At 34.8% G+C, this 18,811-nt stretch overlaps 1 protein-coding gene across 2 annotated transcripts in view; it reads right to left on the minus strand.

Annotated features, from left to right (window-relative positions):
- Positions 1 to 7,817: 7,817 nt before the first annotated feature.
- LOC140166419 (protein henna-like) overlaps positions 7,818 to 18,811 on the minus strand; it is a 51,073-nt gene continuing 40,079 nt past the window's right edge. For both annotated transcript variants that reach the window (XM_072189874.1, XM_072189875.1), the window contains 8 exons: positions 17,179 to 17,375; positions 15,562 to 15,697; positions 14,753 to 14,822; positions 13,908 to 13,964; positions 12,055 to 12,150; positions 10,133 to 10,266; positions 9,319 to 9,434; positions 7,818 to 8,673 (listed from right to left, as the gene is read on the minus strand). In XM_072189874.1, coding sequence (XP_072045975.1) covers positions 8,627 to 8,673; positions 9,319 to 9,434; positions 10,133 to 10,266; positions 12,055 to 12,150; positions 13,908 to 13,964; positions 14,753 to 14,822; positions 15,562 to 15,697; positions 17,179 to 17,375 — 853 coding nt within the window. In that variant the 3' untranslated portion in view covers positions 7,818 to 8,626. The remainder of the gene's footprint in view (positions 8,674 to 9,318; positions 9,435 to 10,132; positions 10,267 to 12,054; positions 12,151 to 13,907; positions 13,965 to 14,752; positions 14,823 to 15,561; positions 15,698 to 17,178; positions 17,376 to 18,811) is intronic.

An 18,811-nucleotide genomic window follows, 5' to 3' on the forward strand; every position in this document is an offset into this window, starting at 1 on the left:
AGAATTTATTACAAATATACTGCTCTGTTTTGGTAACATAGTTGCTTCTATTCAAATATATACTGAATTTCTTACCAAAATAAAATGGGAATATATTTTCATGTTGTTATTTTTTGGCAGCTGCTAAAACACAAAAGTGCTAAAATAAATGTAGCAAAAAATGTCCATTTTATATTATCTCAGAAAAATCCTGATGTCATGTCATGTCATTGATGCCAAGTTTGAACTTGACATTGCAGACCTACATGGTATACTATTATACAAATACTGACTGCTTTTTATTTGGGGCATGGTTAAAATTATAGGCCAGCGGTGATCTCAAAACCAGGGGCATAATCATGGTTTTGAGATCACCGCGGGCCTATAATTTTAACCATGCTCCAAATAAAAAGCAGTCAATATTTGTTTTATATACCAAATCTTAAGATTCTTGTCATCTGTTTGGTTAAAAGCATCAATATTGTGAAGAGAAATTAATAGTTTCAATGCGAAGGGCACAGACTACAATCTGCGATTTCTGCGTAATTATAACGCATGAAAACATTTATGTGTGCGTAATATCATTTTATGCTGGGAACAAAGCACATGCAGAACTATGCCCGGGGAATGGTTACTTTTGTGGGAATAGTCAAAATTATGCCTGCTCTTTTAACCAATCAGATGGCGGGAATCTTTAGATCAGATATATAATAGCTATTAGGTACAGCGTCGGTATGGTACGGGAAATTATCGTGCGCAAAGTGTCAGTATGACAATGAGCTAATTTATCATACCACTAAGTCATTCCAAATATTGAAATTATGACGTTTTTTATATACTTTGTTTGTTGCAAAATAAGAAAAACATTACAAAAATAGATTACTGTTCCGATTTACGCGAATTGCCTTTATACGCATACCTCGTCGTATACGTGTGTCGTGCTTACGCATTATCGCTAAGTGTAAATACACACTCACTGACTAGATACGAAAATATGTCTGGTGGTATGATAAATGTACATCTCATTTAAAGCTTTAATTGGAATGTTGTAATAAAATTTATATGAAATGAATATCATCTGAATAAAACAATATAAATTTTGATATTCCAAAACTGAATCTTGTTTACCAATTTAAAATGAAAATACAATACAAGTGCTCATTTTACAAAAGGAATTACATGCATATGATTTACATGTATTTTCATATACACTTTAATTGAAAATCAATACAGAAGTGATGTTTTGTTACTTGTTAGAGTCATGTTTGCTTGAATGTGTATAATTCCCAAGCAGCATTTTTTTTTCATAAAAATAAGAATTAGAATTCATATAAGCAGCTAATATATCATACTCAATAATGTCTACATAATTATTAATTGCAACTTTGTGTATATTCAATGCATTTAATATTGCAATACTAGGCCCTACATTAATAATTAACCTTTTATCATGTTAACTGATATTTATATACATGCAAAAAATATTTTACATTCTTTCCAGCCTCATCTAGCCCATGAGCACTACTGCCTTTCTTAGAAAATTACATGATACAATCATCCAAATAACCAATCAATATAGAGCTTTTAGGTCTCTTAGCAATTTTAAGCTAAATCCCTTTTAGCTCTTCTGACTATTCTTACCATATCTCTGATTGGCTCTACACATAGTAACCAATCAAAAAAGTTCTTAGAGGCTGATAATTTGGTGAGTAGTGCCCATGGGTTTAAGGTCAATATATGGTCTGACCTTTTCATGTGCAATGCGTTTTGGGGTTTGGTTCTACAGTGGCAAACATTTGGAAAATGCATGTAAGATGTCAGACTATATTTTGACCTTTACTCACATGTAATTTGTTTGGTCAAAATCATTCTAGGTCAAAGGTCAATTTCATTAAGGAGTCATGTAACATATCTATAAATTTAGCAATTGTTGTACTTCCACAGTGCAAGAATCATTTTTTCCTATGCAATTTAAGTTGGATTCATTCAAATCTGTTAATTAAAATCTTTCCACAAATTGTTTTGTAAATTTTTACTAAAAAATTACAACTCTTCTTGAAAGAATTTCCAAATGCACTGGACTGCTTTCAGCTGCACAAAATGTCTGGTTTTGAACTTTGACCCATATAAACAATATCTACTTCAACCATGTTCCATCTCCTCCTATAGATTGTGTCAATACACGAATTCTAAGAAAATAAAAGTACAAAAATAGGTTCAATTCAATCTAAGGACAAGTGAAATGGTGTGAAAATACACTATATACATGATTATCATCAGCTGAAATACTTTCCAGCTAAAATTTATTAAATTTAATTGTAGTATTTTAGAGATTGGAGGAAATATATCTATATCTATTATGTTTATTCAAAATAACATTAAACAAGTGCTTTTTGCTATATTTAACAAACCATTTTAATATTTGTTACTAAAACTACGATTAACTTTATAAAAGCAAATAATATGCTTCTTCAGAGCAAACAATGGGACATTCATTTAACATCCACCCTACACCTGTGGAAGATTTAGCTAAAGTCTATCACAGAGGGGGTATGAGTTTCAAATAGAACAGACAATTGAGTAATTTGCATTTGAAATACTCACTCTAGATGTGGAAGATATAGGTAAAGCCACACACAGAGGGAGAATGGGTTTCAAAGTAATTAATTTTCCAATTCATTTGAAAAACATACTCCCTCTGTGGAAGACTTTTATTAACTCTTCCACAGGGGTATAGCAGATATCAGATGGAATAGCCCAATTAATGTCAAAATTGTAAAATGCGAAATCGATTCCATAAAACCAACATTCTAAAAACTAAATTTTATGCACATCTCCATGTGAATTCATTGGTCAAGTTGACTTCATGCTTCAAGCACAATGTCAGCTAGAACCAGAATATAACATAGCATACAATATACAGCTAATAAGTACTAGCCTCTACATAATCTACTGAAGAAGTGAGATCCACATTCAAAATACTGTTATATTTCATTACAGAGCAGATTCTTAGCTCGGATTTGACAAGTGCTTCAAACACTTCCTGTTCAAAATTTGACCCTGAAGACATAAACCAGACCTCTGCACCTTCTAGAGTGTAGTCGGTTCAAATAGTTATCGCTCAAAGCTTGCTACAGCCTTGATTTATTCGTCTGGTCTTATTTTGAATGTGAGGACCTGAACAAGCATTAGGCCACACAAAAAAATAATACTTATGTCTTAAAGCCCATGGCACTTTCACAAACAAATGCGGAAAGCTTTTTTTTCAATTTTTTTTAAACTTAAATTTTGAATTGAGATGTCATTATTGATTGAGTGTTCAAAAGTACACAGCATAAAATTGTGGTTAATTTACACAATTTAAGTACAAATATCAATTGTTTTTAACCTAATCAAATCGAATAAAGTAACTTTTCTTCCAAATTTGTCTTAGAATTTCATGATTTTATGGCGGCTTTGAGACATAAACCTTATTTGTAGAATTTAACATCTGTCAAATACACTAATCTTGCCCATACCAGGAGCAAACTGCCCATCCAAAATTGGTGGCTAGCTAAGACCCTGTTACAGAGTTAGAGGAATTAGGAGAATGCTTGATGTGCATATTGAACACAATAGTGCCTTTTCCAGGTTTCCAGATAATACACATTAATGCCAATGCTAGAGCTGAAATATGTGAAATGCAGCAATGCACATACAAAAGAATCAAGCATCTTAATTTCAGGTACTGATTGACACCACTTTGTTCAATAGCACTTATTTTGTTCAGCATCTTTGATTATAAGAAATAAATATGCACAATAGCATATGCTTTGTGTGCTAACTTAATTTTTCTTCTTCAATTTAGCTGCATGGCATAAGGCATGTGAGGGTGAATGATTGCTATATTATTGTGGTTTCAGTGCAAGAACACCCCAACATCAATAGCTGCCCTATACATATTTGGTAATTTCTGCATTCTATAATGTACACATCTACAAATATAACACCTGGCAGCTATTACCGATAGACTTGCCATGCACCAATGTCTCAATTCGCTGTCGTAGTGCACGTTAGTTACCATTGGTTACTGCTCCAAGCCTGGGCTCATACACCTGTTCCGAATTTTGATATGCCATAGGCTTTGTGTTGTGATCATTTTGATCAGTGGTTCGTAACAAAGAAAGCGTGATCCAGTTGACCTGGCAACGGTCATATTTTAATGTGCACTACGACAGCGAATATGAATACATGTAACTGAACACATAAGTCTGTAACATAAATATACAATACATACAAAATTTCTGAATTTGAAAACTACATACACATATGCTCTACACAGTGTCACACACAAACATATTGTATTAGGTCAGAGAGATGCATGTATAGCACACACACCCTATATGGATTTAAACTGGAATAGCTGAGCCCGTAACCAACCATTATTTTAGAGGGGCTGATTTTGACAAAAAATGGACTTGGAGAGGGGGTGGATTTTGAAAAAGTGGATTTTTTCCTTCCAAATTTGGACCTTTTTTGACCAAAAAGGCGTTTGGGGGTCAATCTCATATAACCACCTGTGACGTCATACAATCATGAAGTAAACCTGTACACTAGAGTAATAGTTGTGTTTATTCTGTAAGCTTACCTGTTGTGGGGTGATATAATATGAGATTGCCACAATTATTTGTTGTACGAATACTATAGGGGTTCACACACAAATACTACAGGAGTTCACTCACAAATACTATAGGGGTTCACACACGAATACTATAGGAGTTCACTCACAAATACTATAGGGGTTTACTCACGAATACTATAAGGGTTCGCACCACAGAATTAGACAAGGAGAACCGGGACTCGACCGCCATCTTGAGACAGGTATGGAGCAAACATTGGGGGTATTCGGCTTCCCTTGGAATGCTCTTGAGGTATTTGTTGTAATGTAAGCACGAAATTGCATACTAAGCATGACATGCTTCATAGTGAAACGCGTCGATTGCAAGACGCTTAAAGATGAAACGCAGAATTGTTTTCATTTGTCTCCGCGCACCGTTGGCAAGGACCCGAATACCCCCAATTTTATCCCCATAGCTGACGGTGCGATTGTGTGTGACAGTATAGGGAGTCCCGGTTCTCCTTCTCTAATTCTGTGGTTCACACACAAATACTATAGGGCTTCATGCACAAATACTACAGGGGTTCACAAACAAGCACACACAATAATACATTTTAACATGTTACATTGGTATTGTACACAATTATATTAATAACGTGTCATTTAACTTGAAATATTGTGATGTCAGAAGATTTGTACAGGGTTAAACAAAAATACTTACCCAGTGGGCACAGGTTAGGACTTCGATGTTGAATCAACGTTGATACAACATTGAAGTTTTGACCTAACCTAGCGGATTTCAACCCAATTTCAACCTAGAGGTTAGTTGAAACCCGGTCGAAATTTCAATGTTGATACAACGTTGAAATTTCAAACTGATTTCAACCAACTTTCAATGCAAAAATTAAGGAGGGTGAAGTCAGGTTGAAGTCCATTTGCAAATACAACGTGATTTCAACCCGATTTTGACATCAAAATTGATTTCAACGTCAAAATTTCAACGTGGTTTCAATGTCAGGTGTGCCCACTGGGTTAATGTGACAATGCACATAATCAGGGTTACTACACAAAGAGGCATTAATTGACACATACAGGGTGTCCCAGAAAAAATTACCGGGCAAATGAATTTGGACGTAAGTCAAAAAATAGACATCAGAATCCAAAAATCTAAACATCAGCGTGTAGCCCATCTTATTCTGCATCTTATACTCCAATTTTACTGGAATCAGTTGAGTGATCGCAAAGAAATGAGCGATTACATAACGCATGTGTCAATTCACTTCATTCCAAGTTTGAAAGAAAGATCATTCAACACAATGCGCACTAGTGGTTAAACTGTCAATGGGCTTCATATTTTGTTCTATGAAATCTTTTTCGTTATTTTTAAACACCCTGTTTCTTGAAAAACATTTAATTAGGTTTTGTTCAAATTTGAAAACCTGCACGATATTGAGAATGAAAGCTTGAATATAAGATGATGCTCGATATTTGTAAATATCTTTTTTCGCTAATGTTGATATAAATATTGCATAAAGAATTACTACATAAAGAATTCCAGCTGACTTAAAAAAGTCTCACATACATTAATGTTTTCGGAATATTTCCAAGAAATTGTAATGCAAAGTTTGAATCTTTTAAAACTTCAACATTAATGTTGCGTGGTATCCAAAATCATACGTAAAGCTGTAAGCACTTGATCATTGTCATTCTTGGCTCAAATGTTTTTTGTAAAGTATATTTGCACAATCTAAATAATTACAGTTGGAGAGCTTCCTATTGCAGAAATCAAAGTTTTCTCGGAAAAACTGTTATTCATCTTCAGTGAAAGCATGAATGACATAACACCGTCGGATTTTAATAGATAATGTGGACTTAATTTAATGAGATACACAAAATTTAGGAAGCGGTGAGCGAGTATGACAAAAGCGCCTGTTGATCAAACTTGGAATGAACTGCATTGATGCACGCATTATGTAATCATTCATTTCTTCGGAACCAGTCAAACGAATCAAATAACATTTTTGTATGTGATGCACAACAAAATAGGCTATGCGCTACATTTTAAATTTTTTGAATCTGATGTCTATTTCTCGACTTACGTTCAATTTTATTCACTCGGTAATTTTTTCTGGGACACCCTGTATATACCCAATACCTCACACAATACTATTATGTGACCATCTACCACAAATTGGCTGTTTTGTCGACAGACCTTGTTTCAAAATATGGCCCATTGAACCCCTCTCTCAAAAAAACAAAACAACAATAGAAAACAAAGGATTTCCAAACTCTTGAGCTGATTAACAAGCACCAGGGGCATGTAATATATCAATGTAAAGCTTATTTTATGGAAAAATTACCTGTCCGATATTTTAAAAAAGTGAAAATAATGACATTACAGCCCATTTGTGATTTACAATCACAAATGACAAATAACAACACATAATACTACATCCAATTAGTGGTATGTCACACAGAGAAAAGTCACAAAAATGTTACTCTTGACATTGATATCCACAGAGTCACACACATATAATACAATCTACCATACAGATATTATACATGATCATACAAAGACACCCCGACATGTCACAGAATAATAACACAATATCACACTAAATCAGCTGAGAATCTAGTATGTGGTAAAATGAGATTCTAGTTTGTGGTAACTTTCAAATACTTCTCAAATTCAGCCAAATAATAACCCAGATATCAAATAAACCTCTCATCTATGCAATGTATTGTCACCTATAAAACATTTGACTTCTAAAATATCATATACTATTAGTGCTATCCGTAAATATGTGATAATCCTACAGTTCTGTGTAATTTTCTTTTGTACACAATTAAAACAAAATGTTCAAATAAGTTCAAAAACAATAAAATACCAACACACTGTGTTCTAATTTACACTGCGACACAACAAAGTCAAACGTAAAAATTAAGTGACTTGAACACCGGCCTTACCAAATAGTTGTTAGTGATTGTCTCCTGAATTAGTCTTGATACAAATCACAATAGATAGATCCGTAAATAAATTCATCAGGATTGTCCATAATACATTATTTACAAGAGTTCTGGTGTACAAATCCAAAAGTATTTCGGTATAAAAGATGTTATAAACATACCTCAATGTAGTTTACGTAAACGCCATTGAGGTACTTTCTATAAATACTACGATTTATAACGTCGAATACAAATACTTTTGATTTGTACACCAGAACTCTTGTAAATAACAATAGATAGATGCCTACCTCAGTGTCACCATTACTATTAAAGTAAATTTCAACACTGATTTAACACCATTTCATTGACATAATTATATATATTTACATAAGTTTTGTACATCATTAGCCCAGCTTATACAATAGCATTGGTTATTACTCCGGATGATTTCAACAATGGTCCACATTTCAGAAAGGATAAAGCAGTAAAAATGAATTAAAATATTATGGTGCAATGGGCTATTCCAGTTGAAATCCATATCCCACCCCCTATGGAAGACATGAGCTTAATCTCCCATACAGGAAATTGAGTACCTAAATGAGTGACTCAATTTGAAATCTCCACCCGCTGTGTGGGAGATTAAGGTCATGTCTTCAATAGTGGGTGTATGGATTTCAACTGGAATGGCCCTTCTCTATATGTAATGCCGTATTGCCAATAATTTGGCACAGCATGAGCAAACTTAGCCTATATATTGATCTCCATGCATGACATACCCATGGCTTTGTGGAGTTATCTTCCCGTCATTAAATGTTTAATACACAATTTCAGAAAAAATCAAAAGCCTTTGTGGTTTATCTCAATATAAGTCATACCAATGCCCAAACTGTTACGTCACAGTTCAATATGCACAGTGACGATGTTTGCATCGATGTGCAGGCAGTTAAGAGTTCAATTTGCACTGGCTTTTTTTGTATATAGCAAAATTGTGAATTAAGTCACTGTAACATTTTGAGATGTTTGGTGCGACACTCTTACTGTTCTTGATTTCAGTTTGTGTGTTCTCTGTGACAACACCTCCATGTGCGTAGTATATTGATGAAGTTACTTATCCACTTTGTTCATTGCGTCAATTAAAGTATTAAGATCACCTGGATAAAAGAAAATACATTAGTTAATATTAATAAACATGTCATTTCAAGAAGCAAATTTGAATATGTTAGAATAATTAAGGTTACAATGTTCAGGTTTTAGAATATGATTAGGTGCAGGGGTTAAGATTAGGATGGGAATTAATGAAAAATATAAGATCAGAATTTAAGAGATTTTGACAATGAGATTAGATTAGCACAACATTACAGTTGAATTGAGTACTCCCTTGATGTGTTTCTAAACCAGTAAATGGTACAACAAGTATGCATTTCTCACATCAGTTATGTTTCTGATGAGTTTTGTCACATTTGTTTACCATAATGACATTTCGTCCCTGTGTCTTGACCCCCTAAAAAAATACAAACGAGTGTTGTGCCTTGGTATATGTCCCCCACTAAGTCAAAGGCTCGCTATATAACATAAAATAAGATCCGCTCTGTAAAATATGAAACATGGTTCACTATGTTGAATATTAAATAAGGTTTACACGTTAATGTCAGCTAGGGTTAAGGCTAGATTTAGTTTTAGGGTTAGGCTAACTGTTATGGATATAGATTCAACATAGTGAGTCTTATCACATATTCGACATATAGCAAAACTTATCATCGATCGCCAAACTGAAACCATACACCAGCGCCACCTACCTCTGATGTCAAGGGCAAGATCCTTCAGCTGTTCAGTCTTGTTTAATACTTCAACCGACTGTGTGTAGGGATTGTAGCGTACCGTGAATGGACGAGGTATGGTTGAGGCATATGCTCTGTAATTCAAAGCAATAAAAACCTTTCAATAATATTGGCATATTCATATTATTTCTACAAAGTCTAAATACTCAACTTCTGAGGAGTGAAGCACTTTATGTCAGTTGTTTGATGTGATCTTTTATTAATTTTTGTAACAACATTCATTACATTATTGTTGTTCACTTGTTTCATGATTCAGGCATTGTTCATGTTCTTCATCTCATTAATAATTTTAGTAATGGGCTGTCTTGACCAGCTGTAAATATGCAAATTAAGCTTAAAATAAATAGCACCCTCAATGTCCTAATATAGTTAATATTAATAATGACACACATTTCTATAGGACCAAACATTGGCATCAGGGTCTTAGGCTTAGCCAGCCACCCATCCACCCGTCATTTTGGACGGGCAGTTTGCTCCTGGGACAGGCAAGATTAATGCAGAGGCCAAGTTCTAAAAATAATGCTTGAATAACTTCTGTGAACTCAAAACAAGACCAGATTAATAAATCAAGACTATAGCAATATCTATTTGAACTGACAGGATTCCGGAAGGAGCAGAGAACTTTGTTGAAAATATTGAGCACTTGTCAAATTCTAAGACCAAGAGCAGCATTTCGTTTTTTGGGATAAAGGGCCTAAGTATATGCAGATTATTGAACCTTATTTCCTACTTTAAAATACAAAATTTCAAGCTCTTCTCTAGGAAACTGTACCTCATTTTCTCTTTGGCCAAATCAAAGCTCTCAGACAGAAAATAAATTGGCTGGAATTCAGTGATTGGATACTTCTGTTCTGCTGTCTTCACAGGGTCAAATGATTTCACTTCTGGTTTGTCTGACAAGCAGTACTGAAAGAAAATAGATCACAGTAAATAATTCATAGTAGGTGGATTAAGGGTAGGTGGTTTAAATCGGTATTTCCTTGTTTTAACTATTAGGCCCTTCGCACTTGATTATTAGTTTCCTGTTTACCGCCCGCGTCCAAAATTGAAAATCTCAAAATAATTAATTATTTTATTTTTATTTATAATTTTCTCCTTTAAAATAACTTTCAACTACTTCTACTTGCCATTTTCTGACTTTAATAATATCAACAATAATGATGAATGAACAAAGAGTACAACTCCACCTTCACTTATTTATAAAATCAAATATTGTTGTGAAATAATTAAATGCCGCTCTAGTCAAAATGAGTTGAAGGTTGCTTGTAATAGTTCAAACTAAATAAAGAAAATAAAAGATAATTAATAATTAATAATTAAAAGTCACCTCGTCCCTTTTTCAAAAATTTTAACAGGAAACTAATAATCAAGTGCGAAGGGCCTTAGCCATTATTAAAAGTTGATAATCATCAATAATAGAGGGCACTCAAGGTGTATAGAATATGTTATTTTTGGTATTGTACAGTTTGTGACCGGATCAAATGATTTACAAGCAAATTGATAGATTTGCGGTGATTGGTTCTTCACCAGCTACATGTCTATCTTATGCGCAGGAAAGAGCTGAATATTCAGACCAAAATCCATGCAGTAACTACGAACTCTGGTACTCTTTGTGACACTGAAAAAAATTCCATTGACAGATTTAAATCTTCAGGATATATTAACACTTCCTGCACTAATCCTTGCTAATGGCATTTGTCCATTAGATGCCTGTGGCATAAGCCTATTTGCAGCTACTTTGGATATGTAATGGCAAACAAATACTACAATTACTTCATATAAACATCTTCAATGATTTTTCTTCATTCCTTATAAACAATCTTTACTGCGCCGATGATGGCCGATCATGCCATGGCAGCCATCTTGAATATGCAAGGAAGGGAATATTGCCATTTATGAGCAGGATTAGCTAGCCACCATTTCAATTCCTCTATTGCAAAAATCTCAGCAGAGCACAGAGTTTGTCCGGCTTATAATTGGCAAAAAAATTGAGCCTCCTAACATTGTGTATAATAGAATGCAGTTGGGCGCAGCACTTGGCTGGCGCACGCTAATGTGAATTTACACGAGTGGCACTTTATTGATGTACGCAGTAACAAATCCTATGTGAGTAGCACGTAGCCAGCTCATTACAGCTCATCTGATAGTCAATCAATTGTTTGAAAAGCACATTTATTTATACCATTATTCACCCTGACGTGATTTCATTGGACGCAGCTTTTAAATTGCTCCTTATGGCTCAAACTGCTAGTATACACACCCCCACACACACCCACCAATATGCCGCAGAGATGTGCAACAGATGCCTCAACATGTTGACGTCACTGCCACATCAGGGTGAAAAATTCCTGATGTGACATGATCAAGAGGAATGAGTCACATGTCGGCTATTTTCAATTAGAAGTTTTTTACATAATTTTCTGGCAGTTTACGAATTCTACATTTTGATGCAAACCCCATCAAAAATCGGACATCTGGTTACCGAGTTATGAGCAATTAATCAATGGCTGAAAACAATATAAAACAAAAGAATTTGAACACTATTTTTGCCAATATCTCAAAAACAATATTAGCGACATCTGACTCATTCCCCTTGATCATGTCACATATACGGTTGCATTTTAGTCTAATTGGTTGGGCCGATTTCTGCAAATTGTTTTGAAGAACTCCGATACACATAAATGGAATTCCTACCTGCAATTCTCCAAATGATGAAAGCAAACCAGCCCCATAGGCCTTAATCTTTCCTTGCTGTCTACACAGTCCAAACTCAACTGTGAACCAATAGCACTGCAACATAATAATGATAATAACGATAATAGCAATAATTTAGTAATAATATAATAATAATAATATTAATAATAACCAGTTCCATAGGCCTTGATCTTTCCTACACAATCCAAACTCAACTGTGAACCAGTAGCACTGCAACATGTATAATAATAATAAAGTGAAATTATAGCACGTGTACAATTCCCTGGGGGTACTCAATACAAGTGACTATACGCGGACGTGTCGCAAACATGGGTAGCATTTTTGGCCCTTTGGTATATCAATGACCCCATTTTCTAAATTCCAAAATTTGAGGAAAAATTAGTAAAAACTAAGACAATTTCAGTTAAATTCAGCCAAAACTTTTGACTTTTGGTATATCAACGGGCCCAAATTTCTTGAAAAATTGGTATATTGATGGGTCCACTTTCAAATTCTCAGCGGCACAACCCTACCAAAACCAAACTTGAGTACTCCCCCACCCCCGGTTCCAGGTCAATTCCACCCTGCTGGGTTCTCACAGAGCACAAAACAAACTTATTACAAATAAACTTTTCAGATATAAATTGATTCAAAGCTATAATTATTGACAGCAATGGATGTTCTTAAAATGTATTTTGTGGCCTTTTGAATATTTTAATTGTCATCTGCAGTCGCTATCGCTGTGATCAGTATAAATGCAAAAGCGACGAGCAACATATCGCAATATATAAGTGATGCATCGCAATCGCTCAGCATGTGTCAAAAACAGCAAATAACAAGGCTCCCATTGTATCACAAGGCCTTGTTTGCAAACTGAAAGGAAGTTATTAAACCTGTTATTCATATGAATGAAAAATGATTGCTAAGTTCCGAAAACAAGAATACTTGGTGGCCCGCATTGTTGCATACTTGTAGGAGTCAGTCCACTCAGGGATATGGCATAAATACACATATGAAGAGCTTTGTTTCAAAACCCCTTACATCCACTTTTGGCCAAATTGAGTAATTGGCATAATATTATAGTGTGGGTAACAATACACATTTTGGTGGTTGTTTGACCTTCATACTACCTTCACTTCCGGAGTTATCGCATATTTCCCGTTTGGGAAATCTTAGGGAATTTCCGGAAAACTGAACTTAAAATGAATATAGAATTGTTTTGTTTTAAATTTTTGATGTATAATGGTAGCCTGGAATGTTCTTTACCTATTAAAACCAAAAGGAACTGTTTTGGGGTCACTATGTTTGAAAAAATCATTTTAATTAACAAAAGGTGTAGCTTCGAAATACCCAAAAATGCCATTTTCCGAATTTAATTAAAATTCATAGTTAAAAAGGAAATGAGATATTTCAATTTTTCTTTTTGATTTTCAAAGCATTAGTCAAGTTACATAATGTAGTGCAAACAAATGGGCTCAAATTTGATTGCAAAGGTGGATTCTAGAAAAGGGGTAAATTTATTTTGTTGCAAAACCCCTTACATCCACAAAAGGTGCGATATAAAATAAATAATAAAATAAATAGGAAGCCTTGAAAATTGTCCCAAACCTATTCTTTTAGTTTCTATTCATCTACACTTTATCCAATCCCAAATTGAATCAAATCGAACAAGTAAGACTTGCACAATTAAAAAAAGCTGTTTTTCTCAAAAAGTCAAAAGTGGATGTAAGGGGTTTTGCAACAAAGCTCTTCATATATTGAAAACATCTGGTGAACACACTCCAAATCTGATTCTAATAAAACATCACAAAATTGAACTTCACAAGAGGAAGCATGTGTAATACAAAACTTACAGTGGCAAGCTTTTCAACGTATTCATCTGGTGCTCCCAGCGAGGCCAATCCAATCTCCTGAAAAATACAAAAAAAATAGATTGGGTCAATTAAGAGTGAGCATAAATTCTTCAGTAAAAATGTTTATATTTACATCTTATCTTAAGAGTAAAATGACAGTTCAGGACATTAAATAAGACTGGAATGATCAGTGAATATACAAGTTTATAATATCCATTGACATTAGTCTGAAAGAGAACTTTATGATTAGTTCCCAATACTGCTGAGACTTTCTCATATCTATTAAGAATATCGGATGCATATCTGTGGCTGATATCGCGGAGCAAAATGCTACTAAATGTTGATCACTTTGCTACGCATTTCTAAAATTGTACAATTTCATGCAATATACTTATACAGTGAAGTGTTGCAAATGTAACAAAAATCAAGTAGTGCAAGCTGATAATGCTACGCATAAAAATGTCTTACATCCAACGCTGGACACGATGTGTATTTCACATACATTATTGATGCATTGTAGATGTATTGTACTCAAATGTATCAAAGTTAGAAAGGGCTTGAATTAAAAACAAATAGACATTTAGATGATACCCATCGTAATAAGGATACAAACAGTAAGCAGTAAACTTTATGATGGTTAAAAGCTTGGTGTCATCTACCCAGGACAGCATATTTCTGGAGCTTTCTAACTAAGCCCTCATCCTAAACCTAAGTTAATCCTTTCAAAACTCTCAGGGAATCAAGTTTGATCTAATGACCATGTAGATTACAATTTACTTATGTTGTTGTTGACAATATTATGATTATTGAAATTTCAATGTTCAAAGACAAAACAGATCACATACCTGAGAAAAAGTTGCAAAGCGTGGATCAGCAAATAAGGGAACATGACCCAACAGCTCATGGCACACATCTCTGTTAAAAATAAGTTTTAAATACAATTTTAAATGACAAGAATAAAACTGTTAAATTGAATTTAATAATTAAAATAATTATGCACCACAAAAGTATAATTCAGAAGTCATGATAGGGAGCAGGGTACTGATGTTTGAGTACGCACACATTCGGTTAACACCTTGATTTGGGTATAAAATAGTGTAAAATTGCAAATTTTCACACCCTTTGAGCGAGATTAATCCAATGTGTATCAACTGTTACTTCAAATAGTTTGAAACTGAGCATGTTTGCATGCTGCACTCACAGATATCCAGGTAAAATTGGGCCAAACTAATGCTCACTGGGCAAAAGTTTAATTTGCCTCCCTTGACAAAGTCCAGGTATGCCATTGACTATGAATGTTAATGGTGGTATAGTCTTGCCTATTATAAATCTGCCCAAAGTCAGGCTGCAAATAAGAAACCAACCACACAGTGGCGTAGTCAAGGAGGGACAAAGGCAGGCAAAGGCGTTTTTATTTAACCCAAGAGAACTACCTGCCGATTGGCCAAAAATGAATATTGTGTCTAATTTTGAACCAATCATGGAGGGTATTAATAAGATCATCTCCAAATGCAAGTTTTGCCATAAATAGTTTAAAGCCTAGTCATAATTGGCAATTGAAATGAGCATTTCAAGTTATCAACCAATCAGAAATGCTGTTAGATGACCAGTAGTATCCAGGTGGTTAAAAGTACAATAATTTAAATCTACTTACGGTTCAGGGGTGTACATAGGGTTAGATCCATGCCTTATATATTGAGTGCTGTGAAACACACGGAATGCCAATCCTGCCAAGAAATCTCTTGAAGACAACAAACCAGCCACCGGACGCAACCTAAATCCAGTACAATCTGGTTGGGGATAAGAAGCAGAGATGAAATGTGATGACTGGCATCATTTTTGAAGAGACATAATTTATTTTACATTATCTGAAAAGACTTATAATTATGTGTGTTCCAAGTACAATTCTGGAGACCAGTTTTTGCCAAAAATACTGGAACACTCAATACATGGGGATCTGGATCTGGACGATATCCTCTGAATAAACGAGTACCCGCATCACATCAGAGTTGGTACAAACCAATGACCAATTGAAGAAATGACCTGAAACAATTTTGGGGTATGGAGAAGTGATTTGGAACAAACTGGGATCTTGAGGAATTGATTTTTATTGGGACAAACATGAGGGTTGATCATTAGGAACTGATATGGAACAAACTTGTGGTCTTGATGATGAGGAAAACAGGGACTATATATGAGAATTGATTATCGACTGATATTTTAAAAGTACCTTGGAACTACATGTTGTGGAATCTATCAAGTTACCAGTTTAGGTGGGAAAAGATCCATAAACAGAGGGGCATGCTATGGCTGGAAGTATGAAGAACTAAATCTATAAACTAGAATTATGCGGTTCATAGTTAAGATGGTCCCAACAACAAAGGTTGGTAAATATAAAGAATACTATCACAAGACCAAGTTTGATATAAAATTGGACGGATTGAGTGTGATACCTGAATTTATCGGTCGAGCTAGAGTTTTCAAATATCATGCGAGACGAAGTCGAAGCGTGATATTTGAAAACTCTAGCGAGACTGATAAATTCAGGTATCATGCTAAATTATCCGTCAATTTTATCATTATTATGTCTTCAGAATCTTTTTTGGTCAAAAACATGATTTTTAGTAAAAAACATGATTTTTGGCCAAAATGCGACTCTTGGTCAAAAATGATTCTTGACATGATTTTTAGTCAAAAATATGATTTTTAGTCAAAAATGTGATATTTGGTGAAAAATGTGATTTTTGGACAAAATGTGATTTTTGTCAAAAATGTGATTTTTGGTCAAAAGTGTGTTTTTGGTCAAAATGTATTTTTTGGTGAAAATGTGATTTTTGGTCAAAAATGTGATTTTTGGTCAAAAATGTGATTTTTGGTCAAAAATGTGATTTTTGGTCAAAAATGTGATTTTTGGTCAAAATGTGATTTTTGGTCAAAAATATTTTTTTGGGCCATGGCTTGTCACATTTACAAAAAAAATCACACCAAAAGAGACTTTTACACATAAAGTATATGAACTATGCACTCTATGAAGAGGCTACAGATATGAAAAAACCCTGTAGCTCCAGGTGACCGATACACAAATTGATCAGACAGCCAGGTTATGTACAAAGTATAGGAGCCCAGATTCTGAAGACATAATAATGAGGTTGATCGGTGATTGCATTTAAGATGGAGAGTGGATTAATGGAAATGTAGGCAAATATGCAAATGAGCTCATTAATATTCATAAGAACTGAATCTATTAAAAAAAGTCAGTTTCCCAGTATACCTTGCAAGAACTCGGAGACCTCTTGTAACTGCGGTATGTTATCCTCCCTGAAGCCACAGTTTTCAACCAGCAGTGGAAATACATGGTTGAATTCACGGCATGCATGTGTCGGGTACAGCTCTGTCAGCTTTCTGAAGATGGTTCCCCACGTCTTGATTTCATCCTCTGTGTATTTGACATGTGGAATTGGTTTGCCACTGTGGAAGGGAAAAAAAGATGATGAATACCATCAAGAACCTACATGTACTGAAATATTGATTATAATTTAAGACTGTCAATCAGACCGAAAATTTTAAGACATCTTTTGAATTTGGTATTTGATTATATGTGACCCCTCAGCACAACTGAGCCCTGAAGTCGCCAATCATCATTTTTGAGATATTCAACCAAAATATTCTGCTTGAAATTAGCTTGAAAATGATGTATATCATGTCTATAGTACTTGACATTTAAGTAGTGAAAAATCAATAAAACAGTCAATAAATCCTTTGTTTCCTATTGTTTATTGTTAAGTTCGATGGAGCATATCTCAATAGTGGCACTGGCGACATCCGGGCTCAGTTGTGGAGGATGGTCACATCTTACTATAAATAGGGAAATGTTGTATGTATCTATCTATGTATGCTATAAAGGCTCCGTCAGTTTCGATCCAAATGTCGCCAAATTCATACGGGAGATCGATGAATATACGGGAACGTGTTTAAACTTTATTTGGTTGAAAACGGTCAAGAATTGGCCTCAAAATCAGTGAAAATGTGGTACGTTGCTATGCTGGGTAAACAAAAAGGGAGTCAGTTGTCAAGCTAGCCCGTGCTGCGTCGTCGGGCGTATCTAATGCTAAGCCGCTCGCGTAGGCCGGGCGATAAGCGCCAAGCGGTAACGCAGCACTACGCCATGCACAAGCGTAAGCGACGCAGAGTCGCAAGCAATGAATGATAATGGTGAACGACCGACCGTGGGCGTAATAAATACGGGAAAAGATGTGTGTTAAAAAGTATAAACAAAATGAAGAGGTAGGCCTACTGTAATTAAAAAAGAAAACAAAATGAGGACAAACAGGTAGGCCTACGGTATGTGGGTTAGCCTATAGTTAGTCACAGTAAGAAAATGAAAACGGAAATAAAATAGGCTAAAGAAGGAAAGAATAATAAAATCTAATAAAATTAGATGATTTAAATAAAAAAAGCTATTAAACTAAATAAATAACATGAAAACGAGAAATCACAAGCTAAGCAGCAAATAAAAAATGAAGTCAACGGGGAAATGTAAGAAAGGACAGATTTAGAAAATAATGGGGACGGGATTGAGTAAATAAAAAACATGGTAACGGAAATTTGCAAGCTTAGCAGCAAAATGTTTTTTAAAAATGGAACAAAATTGGCCCATGTAGAAGAAACTAAAAAGAAAGAAAGAAGCTAAAATGGAAACTTAGGCTTAACGAGGGTCAGACTCAGATAAATGAAATTTACCTTTTCAATGATTCTACCTGTTCAGTAATTCCTCCCGTTTTAGTGAACGCTCCCATTTACTCACCTAGCGGGGACCCGCGCGTAGCGCGGGTGTCCCGCTAGTATAGATAAATAGTAGAGAGGCCATTTTCTGGCTACATAGGGTCCCGTGCAACGTTTTTGGA

Source organism: Amphiura filiformis, chromosome 12, assembly GCF_039555335.1.
Source record: "Amphiura filiformis chromosome 12, Afil_fr2py, whole genome shotgun sequence".
NCBI lineage: Eukaryota > Metazoa > Echinodermata > Ophiuroidea > Amphilepidida > Amphiuridae > Amphiura > Amphiura filiformis.